The 20,864-nt window shown below is 38.6% G+C and overlaps 1 protein-coding gene across 1 annotated transcript in view; it reads left to right on the forward strand.

Moving 5' to 3' along the window:
• RHOJ (ras homolog family member J) overlaps positions 1–14,079 on the forward strand; it is an 86,968-nt gene extending 72,889 nt beyond the window's left edge. Inside the window, exons 4-5 of the mRNA XM_037503475.2 lie at positions 193–288; positions 8,054–14,079. Coding sequence (XP_037359372.1) covers positions 193–288; positions 8,054–8,200 — 243 coding nt within the window. The 3' untranslated portion in view covers positions 8,201–14,079. The remainder of the gene's footprint in view (positions 1–192; positions 289–8,053) is intronic.
• Positions 14,080–20,864: the final 6,785 nt, after the last annotated feature.

The following is a 20,864-nucleotide window of genomic DNA, read 5'->3' on the forward strand; positions in this document are numbered from 1 at the left end:
AACGTACAAGGAAAGCTGGGTGGATGCATTTACAAGGAAATCACTTTTACTTTCTAGGCATGACATATGTGCTTCCTTGTATGTGTATGTATATGTGCTTCCTTGAAAAAAAAAACTCTATTATATCAGTTTAAAATATCTGATAAGATCTAAAAAATATAATGAGTATATAATGTGTGTCTTTTTTGCTAGATCGATCTCCGTGATGACCCCAAAACCTTGGCCCGGTTGCTCTACATGAAGGAGAAACCTCTCACTTACGAGCATGGTGTGAAACTTGCAAAAGCGGTACAGTCTGATTTGAATTTAATTTTAAGTGTGCTGAGAGAAGTGTATGCTTTGGAATAGGTGAGCTACACAGGCTTTTGCTTCAATGTGCAATATATGCATAATCCTTTCTCTGCCCTCTGTAAGGTAGGCTGGAAGAGATCATTTGGTTAGCATTCTTGTCGGTCAGTATTGTCTGTTTTTCATTAAAAAAGAAACATGGTGAATTTAAACAGCTGAAACACTTAGCATTTGATTTTGCAACCTCTAGAATAAATCCACTTGCCATATTTAATGTGAATAAAGGGAGTCAGATACATATTTGTAAACCTCACTATTTATTATCAGTGTAACTCATTTAAATAACCCCATAAAAAGTATTTTGTGATTTTCTTGGGAGAAACTGAGATTAGCAACTGTCAGGGTTTTACTTACTCCATATTTCTCACCACAGAAAGAACAGTCACTTAGAGTTTGGTTTATGCCATAGACAGCATCTAGAAGAGAATCATAGACCAAAAGGTAACTAGTTTGAGAATTCAAGTTGCTACTTAGCAGATAATAGCAACTTGCTCACAGCTGGAACTATTTTCACAGACCTGTCTTCAGTTCCAAGAGCTTACCATGAGTAGTGATTTTGCTGACGAAATGTTTTAGAAAGTATTTTCCAGACAACAAATCTTTGTCTTCTGATTACCACCAAGATATGCAAAAGTAGACACAATAATACACATAAGAGGATGGAGGCACTTTATTCAAAAGGAGATTTATAAATCTCCTGAATCCACCTCCTCATTGATTTAATTACCCACCCCACAATAGAGGTTTCAGAAATATCTTTTACTTTCTAAAGTAACTAACCCTCACCCTGAAATGCATGTATTAACTACAAACTCATTGTTTACAAAAATACATAACATTTTATCTTAATAAAATGTTCTCTTAGGCACCAAAACCAAGTGAAATGCTTGCATCGAAATGAATTAAATAAAATTATGCTTTAAAGAATGGTTGAAAGGGATGATAACAGGTTTACTGTGGAAACTGAGCCTTTTTATTTCAGATCATTCAGTTTTTAGCATAGAAAGATAATTAGGTATATAGAGAGAGTTTCACTATATTTTATCAAGATGGTATAGCAATTATAAACTTGTAAGCAACAAAAAAACTGACATGAAAACATATAAAGCAAAATTGAATATAAAAAACTGAAAAGTCCTCTATCACACAGAGGGGTATAAAAATGAAAATACAAGTATATTTTATAGATGTGATACCTAAGAACATCTCACAAATACTTGAGAGACTGTTATGTTTCCTACTTCTGTATGAAGTATGTTATATTTCCTACTTCTGTATGAGAACAATCAGTATGAGCCATTCACAGAGTTCTTAGGATGCTAAATTTTTTACAAGTAATGTAGATCTCATTTCAGCCCTGTGATAACCCTCTTAAGCAGATCATGTTTGTCTCATCTTACACATAGGAAACATAGTCTTAGGGAAATGAGTATATTTGATTCACATATCTAATAATAACAAAAGCAAACAATCCTAATGCAGCTTTGTGGACATCTTCCCATGCACCTGCCCATTATATGAACCATATATTTTGCATGCATGTCAATAGGCTCTACCCTTTAAATTCTTTTACCAAGGTACATAAAAATATAGTGCCATAAATAAGAGTATGTGATACACAGCTAGACGTTTTTCACAACAAGGTGGTCAGCGCCAGCATTTTGCAGAAGCTGGGCTTCTAGATCCCTTCCTTCTGACTATCTCCCACCATCGACCCGTCAGTGTCCTAGCCTGACTTCTCATTTGGGAAGTTTTTTTCCTCTGAAAAGAAGCCATCTCAAAGCCTCCCATCTCATTTCATACTTATTTTAGGAACAATGGCTGAGTTCACCACTTTATTGCCTTTTGCCAGTTTCTCCTAGCAACTGCTCTCAGATACAGAGAGATTCATGTTTAGCTTACAAAATCCAATTTAGAAGAAAACCAAGCAAGAGTTTAACTTGTTTCATCACAATTCATGTAATTATAGAGATGCTTTAAGTTTCTCTGCTCCCTGACTTTCCTGTCAAGTTGTTTATAATAACAGCTAGCATTTATTGAGTGTCTGCGTATGCTAGGCTTCATGCCAGTTGCTTTACAGGCCTTGTCTTAATTAATCCCCTCAACAACCCCCTGAGGTGTGTGTATCATTATCTTCTCTTTCCTAGAGGAAACTGAGGCTCGGAGAAGAAAAAGTCACACCACTGGCAAGTGATAGGACATGCAACTGAGTTTTAGCTACCACAAACTTCTGCCTCCCTCCTATAATCTAAAAAGACAACCTTAGATTTCCCTGCTTCTTCTTTATATACCAAAGACATATATTTCAATGTGCATAGTCTCCCAATAATGTAAACACTGCGATGTCAGATTTTTCATATCCAACTCCTTTTGGTTAGCACTTTACAATTTCCAAAGCATTCTTAAGTCTATCATTTCTTTTTTAACTCCAAGAGCATTTTATTTTTAAAGGATATTTTTGTATTATAATATTTACAATTCTTCACACTCCAAAGTCCACCACATCTACATACTTTATATCAATTTTTAGCCAATATTCTTTTGTATCTCTTGTTTTATTCTCCTCTTTTCGTTATTGTGGGTCTTTTCATCTTAAGCCTACCTTTCCCATTCTTTACTTGTCCGTGTATATCCATATAGTTACTGGATTTATTGGACAATAATTGATTGAACACCTAATATGCGCCAGGTGCTAGGCTGCACTGTCGAGTATAATTCTTTGTGCACACTTTCCCAGTTCCATTGCTTCATGGACTCTCTAGCCTAAACTGATTTTCTAAATTCCAATTGTTTTTAATGAAGTATCATTGTTGTACTTCCTTGTAAATTCAAATTTCTCAAGATACTTCTTGATACAACACTTTACCATTTTTACCCTTTGGTTGTTGGCCTTTTTTTTTTTTTTTTTTTTTTTCATTTTTTTCACCCTTGTGCCTTTTTTATTATTGTCCTCACTCTTCGGCTTAACACCTGTCTCCTGCCGGGTTTTTAACTGGCAACAGCAGGGTGTAAAGTAGCAAAACTGCTGCAAAAAAAATCCTGTAATCACTGTTCAGTCCAGTTAGCTGGTGTGTGTGGAAAGTAAATATTTATATATAGTTACAGAAAGAATGAATGTTTCACTTAAAGTTACCCATTGAAAATAAATTTAAGTTAGAAGAGCAGTTCAGTGATGTCGAGAGTAATTATTTGTTGATGTATTATGGAAATAATCCAATTCTTAGAGCAATTAACATACACACTGTTTACGGGGGTAATTCTGGTTACAACACTGTACAGGCTTCAGGTTCACAGCTTCCCTCCTCAGCACCTATATATATCACACTACCTCTATCACCAAATGTCCAGTCACTACCCTCACCAACCACCTGCATGTCCCCTTCCCCTATGGTAACCACCATTTTAATCAACTGGAGTCTTTAATACCCTCCTCCTTGTTTTGTGTGCTAGTCATTGCCTCCTTCTCTAATGGTCTTTGAAAATCAGTAGCATCCCTGCTGGGGTCTGGGTTACAGAGATGAGGAGGAGAGTCCCTGCCCTGAAGATGCCCATGGGCCAGAGGAGGAAGAGAGACAAACAAAAGCTGCCAACTGAATGAATATGACAACAGACATGTGCAAAGAACTCAGGTGACACAAAGGAGGGAATGACAAACATTTTCAGAAAGATTCAGAGAAAATTTCTTAAAGTTGTTGACATGTGAGCCTGGTTTGAAGGATAAGGACAAGTCATCATGGGGGGAAAAAGGGAAACCAATTCCTATAAAGACATCTTTTTTTTTTTTTATTAGAGTCTTCTTTATTAACTCTAGTGAGGTCAGTTCTATAAAAAAAATTTCACAAAAGACAGGAACTAAGCCATCTTTTAAAACATAGGTAGCACATTGGCAAGTGATAGGCCAACTTTCACCCACAAATGTTTTGGTCATTCTGCACAGGTGATTTAATGTGATTTAGTGACCAATACTTAATAATTTGAAGCTTTACATAAATACACACACATATCTAGCTTCTAAAAAATCAGAATATCTAGTAAACACTGTGCCATCAACTGCAACTTGTGAATGGGTTTTAGATAAGATGCATACCCTTCAGCTTGCCACAATCCCACCACTCCATATTACCTCCATTTTCTATCTTTAAGTTGGCAACCTTTGCTTTACAATCTTGAAAATATCAACAGCAAATCCATCCTACCTAAAAACACTTTTCCTCTTTGAGCAATTTGTACATAATGCTGATTTGTTGAGATGGAATTTTTCTTATTTTCTGCTTTTCTTGGCTCTCAAGTTGCCCTCTCTTAGTATCTTTCCTATTTCTTAACTAAGAAATAACTCCTCTACTAGTCATCGTTTTCAGGTAACAGTTAACTCCAATAACATTTTCTCTTTTCTCCATTTATAAAAAATGCCTCACTTTCCTTTCCTTCTTCTCTTATGACTCTAAATCCATAACAACTTCTCCATTCGTTCATTAGATTTGTTCTTCCAGCCACATTCTTTACATTTGCTGGAGACAACCCAACAGAGGTTACCTAACCTCTGCCATTGGTTTCCTAAGTGCAAATGAGGTGGTGATAGACTTAGCTTGTAAAGTTCTTGTGATGATTGAAAAATCCAATGTACCCTGAGATCTAGCTCAGCAAACTCCAGTTACTGTTAGATCTGTGTGTCCTTCCAACATGCCTACAGCTGAGACCACTTTACCTTTTCTCCATCCACTTGCATTCATTCCATCTTAAATCATGTCCCACCTACACACGGATGACCTGGAAGAAGTACTAGGTTTTCTTCCACTTAATTACTCACTGGGGTTTGCTTAGTTTTTAATTTCTTCTTATCAGAATTCTATGTGTCCCATACACCTCTGATGGACAGTCCAGGTTTTGAGCCAATAAATCCTAGCTATTATAAAGTTATCAGAAAAGTACTCTCTCAGCTTACATTCCTCAATCTCTTTTTCTTTTCCCTGAAACTAAATCACTTTGGTAAAACATGTTCCTGATTGCTAACATGTGTCTCTAGACAAGGATTCACAAATCCTGAGCTCTTACAGATCGGTTCTAAATATTTGACTGTGAAGGTCACTGTGCTCCAAGAGGCAGAGGAAATTGCTGCTGCAGGAAAAGCCATATTTCCTCAAGACAGTTTTGTATTTCATATCTTTGAGGGCACAAATGTTTTTTTTTAAAGCAATTTGTGAGGCATAAATATGCCTTTTCCCTGAATTAGGATGAATTCTCTCTGACCCTCAAAACACTTGATATGTGGTTAACAACTCTCACCTCATAACTGGGTTCTGTTTCTCACAAATATTTTCCAAATTACACCTGAAATCTGTTTGCTTCTTTTCTAATATCAGTACAAAATAATATGATATCAACCCAGCTATATAATAATGCCTTGAGCTACTATTTTATTATCTTCAGAAATATCTGAATTGAGAAAGACAAGTTTGGTTCTACTTGTACTATCAAAAGGCAAATTGACACGCTGTCAGCAGAACTCTGGGGAAGGAGGAGATCCCCACCACCACCACCCATCCTGCAGGACCAGAAGGCCCAGAGCCCTGTGTATAAGCTGAAGCTCAGCCCAAGAATCCTGTAATTTCCAGAATCAACTGAAACTTGTGATTGTCCATGGAAAGGGACTCTGGATAGAATAGCCCATTGCACTATGGGTCATTTTTCAGGATGACTGATAAGGGCAAGCATCCCATGGATACATTCATCAGAGCAGTATACTTTTCATGTGTATTTATATTGAATAATATATACAATCCCAAAATACAACAGATGATATTTCATGACATTATTAGAAAAAGTTCCTCTATCTTTTATCCCTCTCTTGCTTCCACCTGTTTTAATTATTTAGAAAGTTTTTCTTTAATCGAAGGTCCAAACCATGGTCAAAATGAAATCATAAAATAAGTTTTCAACACCCAACATCTTTTCTTGAGTTATTTTTCTTTGACTCATACTATAACCAGTCTTTACAGGAAAAAAAAAATGGACCTAACCAGAACAATTTTATTTTGTATTTAAGTTTCATATCTATAGGCTTTTAAATGAGCAGACAACCTCGATTCATTAATTGTTGGCTTAACCTGTTTCTTGCAGAGTTGAGTTACAAGGGTTCCATCAAAGAACACACAACAAAAAACCCACACTCTAGGTCTAGTTCTTTCACTTTCTACTTAGTGTCCTTAATTCATTTTATTATCTCAGGCTATCTCCATTCTATTATATGCTAAACCACACAAGTTCCTTTACTCTACATATTGCAAACTGGCTAGTTGCTGCCAAAGACATCTCACATTAGCGTCTTGCTTGGTCCACAAAATGTTTTAAAAATCAGTAAATAATAAAGATCCAAATGTCCAATTCTTCTTGAAAAATATAAAGGACAATGTGAAATAACATTCCTGCATAGCAACAGTTGTGTCAAGCTGAACAAGACTGCCAACTCTGGAAGAGGTGTGCACTTTATAGTCTGCCACAATCTCCACCTCTCCTTAATGTCTCATACCAACACTGCTTTTCTCAGTTACATAAGCTACTGACATTATTAGGCATGTGATTTTGCAACCATGCTTTAGTCACTTATCTGCTCTGATTTCTAGGAGTTCACCATCTAGTCTTCTGAATTTGCTTTAAATTTTCTAAGTTATTCTTATAATGTTAGCATATGATAAAAGCATTTCCCCAGATGTCCTTAATATAAAAAAGGCCTGCATCATGCTGTTAGATCTTACTGAGCTTGTGAGCAATGAAAACCCTGGGTCTCTCTCACATGAATTATCTCTTGAAGTTGACTGCCAAACATAGTCTGCCCTGCCCTGCAATTTTTTTTAATGAGAATCTACAGTTCTGGTCTGAATTTCCATTTCTCTGGGATTTTGTGATTATTACATTTATTGTCATTAAAACCATCAAAGTTTTGAAATGAAGCCCTAAGCAAGCACCAAATATTTTATCATTTAAATTTGTATTGATGATAGACTGACAAGACGTTATCTCTGTCGGTAAATATAATTTGCAATTTTTATTTTTACATGTTTGGTTTTTTTTTTTAACTACTTAAAAAAAAAGTGTGAAGAATCTTTGAAAAACTTCAAACACTCAAAAAAAATGCCTCTTAAAGTATATTAAAACCAAACCATAACACCAATCTGATCTCACCTTGCTAAGAGACACCTTATCAGAAGTACATTTGAATCAAGAATGACCTATAAGCACGTTACCCAAGCCCCTTCTCTCTACTTTATCAGCCACGACTCTACTTTTCCTTACCACGTGCAGGAGGAGCTACATTCCACTTGTGTTGAATTTACAAGTCTGTGTACAAAGGAGAGAACAGTAAAAACATCACATGGCCCTGTTATTCATAGAAGATATTTAAACCACCTCATTGGGTTTAGTCTTCTCTGAATTTTTATTATCTTTATATTCTCATATTAGGAATGAATGGTTGTGGGTCCCTTTTGGTGAGCAATACATTCTGAAAATAATATCAGAAAGTCATTAAATATTAGGATGACCAATGCAAGTTGAAATGCAAGAGGGAAAAAAAAGAAAACAGTCCATAATCCAAACCACCCCGCAGGCTATTTCTGGGACAGAACAGCAGCGCTCACTGGCTGGGAGGGACTGGACACCACTGCGCCTTTCTCCGATTCCTCTCATGCCTCTCTCTTTTGTGTTTAAGATTGGAGCACAGTGCTACTTGGAATGCTCAGCCCTGACGCAGAAGGGTCTCAAAGCTGTTTTTGATGAAGCGATCCTCACCATTTTCCACCCCAAGAAAAAGAAGAAACGCTGCTCCCGGGGTCACAGCTGCTGTAAGATTATCTGAGGTGATTGAGACGCGCCCCCTCCCCTCCTGGGGTGGGAGTGGCAGCCAACTTCTGCCCCTGCGCGAAAGCCTCCAGGGCAACAGAGAGGAAGGCCCTCCACGTGGAGGCTTGCTTCTCCCCACCGGGAAGCCTCTCAAGCACAGCACACCAGTCAACCCACTGCCACATCCTCCCTATCAGCCAGAGCCTCCACCTTGCATGCCCTTTGAGAAGGCTGAGCCTGTATGACAGCCAGGGTCGCTGCCAACAAAGTAGGGAGCAAAGTCAAAGGCCATCTTGCATTTTACATCTGCCCTCCCCATGACGGAAAGCCAAAAGGAAATCATCATAAGGAAAACCAAAGAAGACACTCAGTTCCTCTATCAGTGGCCTTACTTGACATGTTTTGCAAACCATTGAAATACAATATTAACCTTTTTATCTGAATCTGCTGTTCTACTCATGTGTTTGACATCCCTTTGTATTATTTTAAGATCGTTACTAATTTACCAGTTTACTCAGGCCTTACAAATGCAGACCAAATTAGCCTAAAGACAGTGTTTTATATTCGTTTCTATTTTCAGCATGTTTCTACCAAAGTTATGAGAACCAACATGTACCTCTGAATGCCAACTACAAGAAAATACAGGAAACCTTAAAACTTTTGGAAATTTAAAGAACCATAATTTTTTACCTGGTTAGAAGAAAATACCATCTGAATTGTTGCAGGTTCACATTTTTGCCAAAGACTCACCCTAGAAATACTTGCAGTGATAAGTAGCCTTATTTTATTTTTCTTTCAGTATTATATTGTCAGGGCAAGTAACAAATGAACTATGTCTATGAAAGTTTCTGGTTTTCAATCAAAGTGATTAGGGGCTAGGAGAATACAGCAGGACTTACCTTTTAAAATGTTCTTTATGCAGCAAAATAAACCTTTCTGCACCTTCCCTTCCCACTTTGTAACCCTTTTGCTCTCTCAATTTCACACTTTCTCAAATGCCTACCTCCTTTTCTCTCCCCCAATAATTACCTGATCTAAAAGGGTCTGGCTGTGGAGCATGAAAAATGAAGTGTTTAAAAGTTCCTAAAGGTTAAAGAAAGTGTCTCAATTTTTCCACCTGCTTCAAGGGGAAGTGATTCTCAGTTTGTCCCAAGTAAATTCCCATTCTGTTTAAATCACATTTTCCAGATACAGCTGGGACTAAAAAACTGCCTCTCCCTATTCCCAAGGCCTGTTGTCCCAAGTGTATCTTTAGGGTCTAGGTCTGTGAGTATCCAGCTCTGGGTTTAGCCCCTGCCTCCCACGGTGATGTGCTCTGCCAACAGGGACTTTGGCCTTGAGGAGGAAAAAGGAATACCGTGTCCTTTCCTTTAAACAGCCAGGGATTCTGTGTCGTGGAGGAAGCTGCTTCTAGCTTTTAATTAGAGACTATGAACACTTCTAATTAGTCTTATTTGCTTTCAATTACCCTAGAAACATCCAGGTAGGCACTTAAATTTTTATTTCAATTGCATAAGCAAAGTGCCTCTTTGCAGCATAAAATTGCACCAATTTTGGTCTTAAAAAATTTCCACATTCACAATCCTCCTGTTAGAAAAATCCAGTCTTTCTAGTTCTTTGTGTTCCCAAGGAAATCCATTTTAAAAAGCTTAGGGTATGGGTCTGTTCTGTAAGATCTTCCATGACACCCACTCAATTTGGAGAGGTTTGCTTGGTTAGTTTGTGTTTGTTTAGAATTTCTGAAATGTGTTTTCCCTTATTTCATATTTCAAGTTATTTTCCTTCCTCATTTAGATGCTAGCCGTTTTCTTAAACATACAGAGAATGAGAACCTAAAAGAAAATGGGAGTTTTGTAAGTCAAAGCTTGACATTTCAAGAAAACAAGGACTTTCTGCTTTTGTAAATGGAAATCAATTGTATATAAACTATGACTCTGCAGAGGTTATGATTTCATCCTTTCCAGACAATAATAAGCATTTAGCCCTGTAATAAATGTAATGCTGTTAGTCGGTTTTGTTACATCGTTGCTTACCTACATCTTCCTGAAGGGCCATGCCTCACTTCTCCTTGATGTGGATGAAACTCGGTGAGTTGCATGTTTGCTCTGCCATGGAGAATTTTCCAGATGTGTGCACTCAACAGGCAAATGGTTCCCCAGGCCATCATCTTGCTAATGGACCACAGGGACTGACTTTGTTCATGGGGGAACATTCACTCTGTCACCTGGAACCAGAACCCAGAGAGAGACTTTTATGTCTGGTTCGAGCACAGGCTCCTAGAGGTTTTAGGCATTAATTACTAAATAAAATAATGAAGAACAGAGCAAACCAAGTGAGTTAACATCATCCCACCAAATCAATTGTGTATTCCCTATTTCTAAATGTAGTTCCCTTCAATAGAGGTGTTTTGTGCCATAAGAATGACTATACTCTAAAGCCAAAATGAAGAGGAGACATAGATCTGAAGAAGATCCTTTAATGGCCTACACCATTTTTCAAAGACAAGAAGGGACAAGTGCTCTCTGGAGGCTAGTGTCTTAGCTTTTCAGGACTGAAAGAGGCCTCAGAAACTGTAGTCCAAGTCCCCTATCATACAGTTGGGGAAGCTCAAACCCAGATGGGGTAAGGAGATGTGTTGTGACAGCTGAAAGAGAGCTCAATTCTTCTGCTTCCCATCCACTACCCAGCTCCTTACTATGAACTCTACATTATCATACAAATAAAGTTGGAGTTTCATAGGCATATTATTGGAGTGGCAGGTTTTTTGCTCTATAGGTCCTAGCCACATTTCATACCTATAATATAAACCATTATAAATAATTCATCAGAATAATAACTACCTAGAGACAAGAATTTGATTTATATAACTAATAGGCCTCACTCCACAGTATACAATGACATGTAATCCTAATCTAATTGCACAGTAGATGGCAATGTAATCCCAATCTAATGACTCAATCAAGAAACTAATTTGACAAATTTTCTTTCAATCAGTTGGTTGGTTACTTGGTAGAATTAAAAGACTCCTTGGTCTATTTTGGAAGCACAAAAGGCCTATGACAAGTCAAAGCCATGTCAGCAGCAAGAAATCTGGTCTGATTTCTGCCAGGGAGAGTTATGCTCCAAGAACAATTACTGAATGCAATGACTACAGCAATCTTAAACCAGGAAGCACTAAGCTGGGAAATCAAAAACTAAGCTATACACATACGACAAGAAAAGAGATTTGGTCCTGAGACCCGAATAACAATAACAGTACATCTGATCTTGATGTGAGAAGTCCTAGTTATATAAAAAGTTATATAAAAACCATTTGGAAGACTTATGGTCCATAGAGAAGAGTCAGATGAAATGAGTGGAAGTAACCATACACAATTTTCATAGAACTACCAATAAAGAAATAATATTTAATGGTAGTAAAACATAGCCTACTCACAATCTTAGGAGAAAGTAAAGTTAAACCCAGAATTTAAAGCCAACAAAAATGTTCAAAGTTACACTGAGTGATAAACTTGCAAAGTAAAAGGTCTCCAAAAAAAGTATATTTGAGTTGTGAGCCTTTAAAGATGCAGTATTGCATTCAGGGAGGCAAGCTTATCCATGAGACCGAAGTGATAGAAGATTAGAAATGGAGATTTTGTTTTCAAGGACTCTTTGACAACACACTGGACATTGTTACCTAACCATTCATATCTTCATTTCTAAATGTTTAAATGCCTGTTTAAATGTCTCTATGTTTAAATGCCTGAATACAAAATGTGCATTCTCTCCCAACAGAGAGAACCACAGATCTCTAGCTATTTCTTAAGAGGCATTGAACAGGTTACCCGAGTACAAATTAGGAAGCTCAACAAATATTTTCATTTCAAGGACCATTAGACACAGAAAGGAAAAGAGGTCAGGGAAACCAAGTTTCTTACCAAAGAAGGTCCTTTTAAAAAAGAAACAGTTAGAAAATGAAGAAAAATCTAACACCAAACACAAGGCAGAAACATACCTGACAAATTTCCCAAAGAATTGCTAAGCTTTCGTCTGGTCTCTGGAGGCAGAGGGAAGAGAGGAGGCCTGTTAATGCAAAGCGCAGTCCATGTTTCTGGGTTTCTAAGCAGTCAACCAACAGGATTAATCATGTGATAATCCTAGATAGTTCCACTTCACCATCCATTAAAAATGAATGAAATGCTGGTCAATGCCAGCATGGCCCCTCACACCTCTTCTGATCTACAGCAAGCTGTCAAGAAAAACTTACCGAGAAATAGGAAAGTATATATAAATTATTTTCAACTCTCCTTGAGCACAAATATGATTTAAGACCTGAAAGAGATGATTTTGAGATATCTAGAAAGACAGTTACTTGCAGAACTGCTATTTAGTCATCTTCCATGGAGTATCTCAAAGTAGAAAGATGGCATTTGAAATGGACAGCAGCAGGAACAGAGTGCAAAAGCATGAGATTGAGCCACAGTTCGTGGGGTTTCGATGGTCCTCAAAGACCAGAAAGAAAATCAAAATGCCTGGCTCTTCACAGAAGCACTTCAGGCATCAGAGTCTCGGCTGCTCTCCTTGGAGACCACTCAGGTCATGACAGGGTGAGTCAAAGAGGGTTAGGCTCATCTGTGAATTCGTGGGATGCAAGTTCAACAACAGTTCTTGGCTTTCAACTTCCACTACAGGAAATTAGAGTAAAAGCTGCATGATTAATCTTGGTCACAATCTATTTTTTTTCCTCCTTAGGGAACAAGATGTGAAGCAACAAGAGCCCTTTTATATGTATATGTTTTAAACATGCTCTGCCCTGGTCAGCTCACTCTGTGAACTGCAGTGACTCAGACTTCGTGATGCTGTAGCTGGAGTCATTTTGTTGTTTCTTCAGCCGTGTCCTCCAAGCCTCCCAGTATAAGCAGTTATCTTTGATGAACAGTATCTAATCAGTTTGTCTGAGACAATTGGAGGGCAGGCTCCCCAAAGCTCAGACGGAGTCTGATCCAAAAGCCATCATCATGCACTAAGCCTCCAAGATCCTGCACAAGTCAGTTTTTGAGTTTATGTTAATTTTTTGGAGAAAAAAATAGAAACACTTTCATGGCAGAGCAGTATGTTTGTCAATAGCTTTGTAAAATTTCCACCACCTGCCATTTTTTAAATCAGCTTTCACAAGAAATTGAATTTTTGTCTCCGAGAAGAGCCCTGGGCAGGAAGGTTAATGAATTCTATATCACCTGGCTTAAATTGTTTTTGGCTCTGTGTAAATAGTAGTTGCTGTTTGAGTACATCCCAGCAGAATTTTATCCCAATCGAAACATTCCGTGCTTCTCCCCAGGTAATCTCTGCAGAGGAATGACAGACACGGACAGCATAGCTGACCTGCTCACAGATTGACTTTCTTACAGCCTGCTTCTTAGGTGATAGCTATTCTGGGTACACTTTTCATAACTAATGGAATATTATTTCATGTACTCCTTAACCTTGCAGTTTATTTTATACCATGTTCTGACATTTAGTCTTTTTTCCTGCTTTCATTATGGGGTTATCTGAGTGTGTGTCCATCAGCCACTGAAGAAAAGACCTTCCCTAGCCCTCTGCTAGAGTGGGGAATTGTTAAGCCCTTTTCTTCTTGAAGCGTGGCCTCGGGGCCAGTGGGCACTCCCTGGGAGCTGGTTAGGACTATTGAATCTCGGGCCCTGTTCAGACCTACTGAATTCAAATTCTTATTTTAGTAAGACCCCCTAGGTGATTTTTGCACATATTAAAATTTGATAAGTACTGATTTATGAGACAACCAATTTTGTTATCAGTCTTTAGATGCAGGATGTAGCTGTCTGATGCAGAAACCATCAGCTTCCCCTGTCTCTCTGATACTACCTTTTGGGTATTTCACATTTGCTAGATAAATAAAAAGGCTTTCAGAAGTCATTTCTCTTTCTTGTCATGTGCTGCCCAGCTGCAATAAAGGAATAAGCATATTACGGGATGGAAAGCACAAAAGCAACATCTGGTTTGAAAGATCTGCTAAATCTAAAGTACTTCTGTTCTAAAATCTCTTTGGCATGTACAAGAGTGAGAGAAAAATGCCTTCCAAAATTATTTTTCATGAAGAAATAAGAGTCATATCACATGAAGTTATAAACTTATAAAACAAAGACAAAACAAATTTCTAAAGCATAAAAAACTGTAAAGCTTCTGTCTTGGTTGCTTAAGACACAGTGCTTTGAATGCCAGAATAAGGATTGACTACAAACTTGTCCTCTTATCAGGACATTCCATAGATTGATGTCTTTATTGCCCTAAGCACAGACCAGAGCTGCACTCACTTATCCAACATCACTGGGGAACACGTTTTGTTCTCCCCACCCACACCCCATCCTTTGTACGAGAGCACTTAAAAAATCACATGCACGCATGTATCTGTACTCACACACACACACACACACACACACACACACACGGAAGCCCTTCATCTCCTTCACATTCCATTGCTGCTAAAGAAGTTCTGAACACCAATCACACCCACTTTACAACAAATCAAGAACACAAGCACCCCCCATTTCCTTTGTACCTGGCCTACTAATTTTCAGGGTAGGATAATACCAGTGACTCGATCCCAGAATAAGACCCGATGGCATTGTGCAGCCCCTAGGGGACCTGTCCTCTGTAAAGAGCACCTGCCTTCTGCAGCAGCATTCCTTCACAGCTGATGGAGCTCTGGCTCTGCTACTTTCAAACAAGTGTCCTCCTTCCTTGTCCAGGCTGCAGGAACCCACTTGTGCCCCAAGACACTACTAAACTGAAAAACTTTTTAAGTGGGGCAGCTTTTAGATCTGGGAGCAGGTTGGCCATCCAAAGCAGCTAGCATTCTTGGAAGGGTTTAGTCCAATCCAAAAACAGTCTTACCAAAGCTTTTTTCATTATTGCAAATGTTTTCTCAAGTTCTTCTCGTAACTAGCGGTGCATGCTGCCAAAAGGTACTTCTCACACAGGAACGGCATATCCTCCTCCAGCCTCCACTGCACACCCACCCATCACTTCTTTCCTCGGGCCACAATAGAAAGCACATTTTATTTTCATCAGAAACTAATGAGGGGAGAGGCAGAAAGAAGACTGACTTGAACAATGGCATTTCTTCAAGAATCCATTTACTTGTAATTTTTAAATATTTGATTCTTGGACCATTTACTGCAACAGAAAAATTAAGTCTCAGTCCAAGTTACCTGAAAGCCTCTCTCTAAATTAATAAAAGCTTTGCTACTGAATTAAGCACATTGGAATAATCAAAAGATGCCCCCTTATCCAAGCCCATTTTCTCCTAGTCCTCCACTTGTCTGTGGCTTCCAGCAGAGATTGGTGTGACTGAACTTAGGATACATGCATGCCTTCTGGCTTGTTTGGACAAAAAATCTGAGTTGGCTCAGATTTTATTAATGCTGAAATTTTCAGCCCAATTTCCATTGGACTTTGTTTTTTTATTAACCAGTGTTAATATGTCAGTGGGAATATGCTTCAGTATTCAAAACCCTGTATATCAGGGCACCTTTTTAAAAATTCAGTTATCCAGTATGCTAAAGAAATAGAACAGTTGGAGAACTTAAAGTCAAATTTAAAGCCAAAGAGCTTAGGAAATGTTTACTTTACTCCTGATAATGAGGACCTGGAACAGAAAACAGAATAATCCCCCAAAATTCCTTAACATTGGAGACAAGACTTTGTTCTACACTACCAATACAGTGCTGTACACCTGAGCCTCTTTTTTCTGACCCTTTTTCAATTTCTTACTCCTGTTATTAGACATTACCTCCTCAGAGACCTTTAGCCCCCCACCCCCACTTTAGATATTCCAGAATTAAAACCAGCCACTAAACCTCTATATCTCCCCATACATAACTCCAAGCAATTCCATTGATTAAGGGAAGGCTCTTTGTTTAAAAAAAAAAAACCTAGAAGAATCATTTTGCAAATAAGGACCAAGATCCTGCTAAATCCAATAAACCCAATAAAGTGTACTAGAAATTTTCAACAGAAAAAAAAATGTACAGGATTTGCTAAGAAATGTTTTAAATGTTACTTCTTAATAGTTTGCTTTAAAGTATTGGGAAAAAACAAAAAGAAGTGCACATTATTTTTAAGAAAATGCCTCCTGAATGAAGAAGATAAGCAGTCCTCCTAGAAAATTTAATGAAATACAATTTATTTTATCAATGCTACATTATTTTCAATTAGAGATATAATTTATGATCTCAAAAATGCTCTTTGTTACATGAAAGGCCTAATTTAAAAAAGTGAGTTTGGTCACTGCAGCAGAATTTGGTCATTTACTAACCAATGGAAGAAGAGAAGCAACAAGTTACCATTTGAACCAATGGTGCTACTAAAACTAGAAGTAGAATGAACTGTGGCAATTTAGGCTGCATTCAAAAAATGTTCCCATGTGGACAAGAATTTGGGAAATCCCCCCCTCCTTACCTTTTGTTAATTGCAACATAGCAGAGTGGGTTAATTGAAAAATTGCTGAGAGTTTATTTTACCTGAAAGGTAATGGAGCATCTTTCCTGACCAAGCATTCAGCCTTCATCTCTGTGATAGTCTCTGAATTTCCCATCGAGGCTCTGCTCCCTTTCTTCCCCAGTCTGTCCTGTCATAAGCTTTCATTGGAGCTGCTGCAAAGTATCATCTTCAGGGAAGCTATTCAGGAAATCAGACAAAAATTACACTTTACAAATAACAACCCAGGCTTGCCTTAAGCCCCCTCCAGAAGAGACCACATACATGCTCATCAATAAGAATCTGACAATCTGAAATCAATAAATTCAAAGCCTTCTCAGATCAGGAGTGACTTAAAAGAAGCATCCCAGAAAGGCCCAGTGCCCCAGGAAAAAAGGGTCCAGTTCTGTGTCAGAGAAACCCGCCATGTGCTGCCTAGAGCCTTCTGGTCTTGGGACAGTTACTTCAACTCTAGAGCTTTGGTTTTAGCAATAGAAAGAGCACAATAGCAATGCCCAGGAGCATGTTTGACACAGAATTATGAAGAATTTATACAAAACGCCCCACCTATAGAAAGAAACCCATAAACATAAGCAATATTTTTATCTTAATTTGAAAAAAAAAAACAGTGCCTTGCATAAACTTCAGGGGAATAAATATTTGTGGAAATGAGTGAAGGAGAGAGAAGGGAAGAGAAGGAGAAAGGAGCAGGCAAGAGAGGGATTTGAAAAAGATTCATGTTGAGCATTAACAGAGACATTTTCCCTATTTTTCATTAATAACTCTTGATTATAATATCTGTTTAATACATATATTTTTTGAATACCATGAACTAGGAAGACTATGCATTGTTAGCCAGTAGATCCTACACATCAAAGCCCTCCTAGTGACTTTGAAGTTTTTTCTGCTGTTAGAATTAAGTTCCCCTTGCCTCTCACAGCTACACATCAGCACCTGGTCACTGCTATCTCCGACTCCCATCACCTCTGCTGCTACTGAGAAACCCAGTCCCGTCGCAGCTTCCCCTACCATCACCCCCAGCCTACAAAGGGCAACACTACTGCGCTTCTGAGAATGCAGGTGCCCTCACTAGGGCATTCTTTCTAGCTTTTGTGGAGGGAATGTCCATTGAACTCTGCGGGTGAACATAGCCAGCTTTTGAGTTCTCTGGTCTTATGTAATAAACCCATTCTAGCAAACCCACCTCCATGGGCTTGCTGTCCTCAAATATTCTGCCAGGACAGTTTTGGCGTCTTCTCTTCATTAACATAACTCACCATTTTCCCCAAGCTTTATGGAGCCATCCCAAGAGCACATTGCAACCCACTAAATCCAGATGCCCTTGTGAGTATAATCAATCCTGAGTCATGGTGGAATGTCCTTACATAAATAAACTCTTATCAAATCTTATATTCTGCTATGGTCCCCATCTTATCTCAGTGCAAACCCTCATGATCACTGCCAAACACAAACTACTGATGCGTGTTTCCATTTTCCAGTCCAAAAGCAACTCCAGTGGGGAATCTCATTTCTTCCAACACAGAGAAAGTCCATCTCTGTCCCAGGCATCATGAGACTTGACCCCAATTATCCAGGGGGGCTGAGTATCATCATGGAAAGCTTTCTCCCTAAATGGATGCTCAGTCTGGTCTCCAAGCAAGAGGAGGCTGGACTCTTCTAGCAGGTAAAGAGGGTCCCTCTGCTCACCCACCTGTTGTTCCCACCCCCTCCCAGGAGGATCTCATCCCTTCCCTCCGAGGATCTTGACTGAAGACAAGGACATGTCCTTGGATAATGCCCAGGTGGTGCAGTGAGTCTTTTTAATAAATCAGTTATTGTCCAATTAGTTGTGAAGCTTGATTTTCAACACTGTGTTTGCCAAAACTAGGAGAAAGTCCGTTCAACTGCAACTATCATCTCATGCCCTGAGTGTTTAGATTGCACTTACCAACCAACACCACAATCCTGATAATTGCCATTGTTCCTCCCATCAGAGAGAGTGAGCTAGCCAGCACAGACCATTCCTTGTGCACTCATCCCAGTTCACCACAGGACAGTCTTAGTAACTGTGCTGCAACAGCAAGCTTTACCACTCTCATAGCCAACATGGCTGCCCATGGCTCTGGCCAAGCTTCCCTTAAGATATCTGTGTTGGATTTTACCCATTTTGTCCTTAGATCTGCTCATCACTCTTCCACCTGCTTCCCAAGCAGCCAACATTTATGGATTGAATGAATGGACTCCTTTACAATCTACCTTCATTTGATTTGGCAGATCAGGGCATGGAAGGATGGTGAGGTTGGGGTGTTAGCTCCCCTACCTCCCTACCCACAATGCCTCAGTTTGGTAATGGCTGCATCCTCCTACCAATGCTGCTATTGGGCATCCTCTCCTGCAGTTCTCTTTGGGGTCTGATAATCATTTCCTGTTCTTGTTCCTTCTACCTGAGGTTACCCGTTTAGAAGCATTTCATGTCCCTTGTTGGTTCCCTTTAACTCTGCCCACACATTTAAAGTCTCTTCATTAAACTCTCCACAATGTCCAATTGCCATGTATCATTTGTTTTCTTCCAGGTCCTCATGGATGCTGCGGTCTTCTCTCAAATTCTGCTTCTGTCTTTTTCCCCCTAAGTTTCCTGAAGAAGCAGATTTTTCTCACACACACACAAAAAAAAAAAAAATCCTGAGGGAAGTTCTTAGGGATGGGTTGAAAACATTGAGTATGTTTCCTCATCAGCACTCACCATCCCAGCAGAGACTCCAGGCACTCAGCTGCTCTTGATACTAGGTAACTCTTGCCTACCAACAGATCTGCACTAAAGACGGGTGGATTTGGCTCTGTGCTTTGTTCCCAGATGTCCACCCCAGAGCCCCAGTTCTTGACATCAACCCCAACATTTGATTTAGAATTTTTGTGGTGATTTGTTGATTCCTTATAGCAGCCAGTTATGACATACCAGAAGAATGAAGTCACATTGGGTCACCTTTGGGGTTCTGACCCCAGCCATTTGTGTTCTGTACCCAAGATGACATCTTGGGTTAATTAACATGTGATTAAAAATAACCTCATAGTTCATTTTGTGTACTGTGATTCCAAGTACATTGAAAACTAAAAAGACTTTTTTGAAAGTTTTCATGAATTCAAAAGACAGAGGACATGCTTTATTGGCTTTAGTATAGATTTTCTGGCATATTGTGAGAAAAACAGAACAAGATTAAATTTAACCCCCAAAATGTCAGAATTAAAGATACTTGGATCATACTAGAGTTTACAAAAAGTCAGAGAACCAGCTGCTGTAAGATTTTAGAAGGACAAGAACAAGACAGCCACAGAATTTTTCTCTGAGCCAGCAGTGCAGTTTTACCTCTACAGACATGAAATTTCTGAGTTTTATAAGTTACAATTTAAATTTAAAATACGCTAAATGGGGAAGATTATTTGTAATTGAATATATCTTTGGGAGAGTGTCCGTGAGTCTAAAAACATGAGTTTTATTTCTTAAGTTTCTAAGCTTAAATGATAGCTATCAGTGTTGTTTTTTTTTTTTCTGAGTTTTTTTTTTTTTAATCAAAAAGGAGCTTTTTTTATTAAGAAGCTTAAGGGAACTTCAGGAATCTAGCTTTGGAAAAGAAACCCCTAAATTAAGAAAACTGTTATTTTGTTATTATTATTATTATTATTGTCCTTCCTTCTTTAACCTAAACTCTTTTTATTTCTTGTATAGATAATTACTCAGTTAAAAGGAAAAGATCTTTTCTGTAAAGACCTTGCAGTTGGATTTCCTTTGTGGGCAGGAGGATGGAAATATTGGTTTTATTCGTTTCTGACCCATTGATCATAAATCCAGTTGAAGATCAGTCATCAAATAGGAGAAGAGAATTTAAAGACTTTCTAGCCCTGTTTCCTAGTTACACCTATTACATTTAAACCACTGGCATAACATAAGCCCAAATAGGGAGAGGATATTGAGATACAAATTATCTTTTAAGACTCAAAGTAAAGAAAAATTAGGATGTGCATGTAAACCAGAGAAACTAGCAAAAACACAAATACTATTTTGTATTTTCAGCCTAAGTCAGCTGCCTCTGGGCCTTATGTCAGAGCTAGAGCTGAGGGAGACAGGTAGCCTCCTCCATGGGGGTGGTCAGAATTGAATAGTCCTTGAATCCAGGGGTAAAGTTGCTTGCACTGCCTGTGCAGGTGGG

Source organism: Talpa occidentalis, unplaced genomic scaffold (assembly GCF_014898055.3).
Source record: "Talpa occidentalis isolate TD23 unplaced genomic scaffold, MPIMG_talOcc4v2.1 talOcc4.11, whole genome shotgun sequence".
NCBI lineage: Eukaryota > Metazoa > Chordata > Mammalia > Eulipotyphla > Talpidae > Talpa > Talpa occidentalis.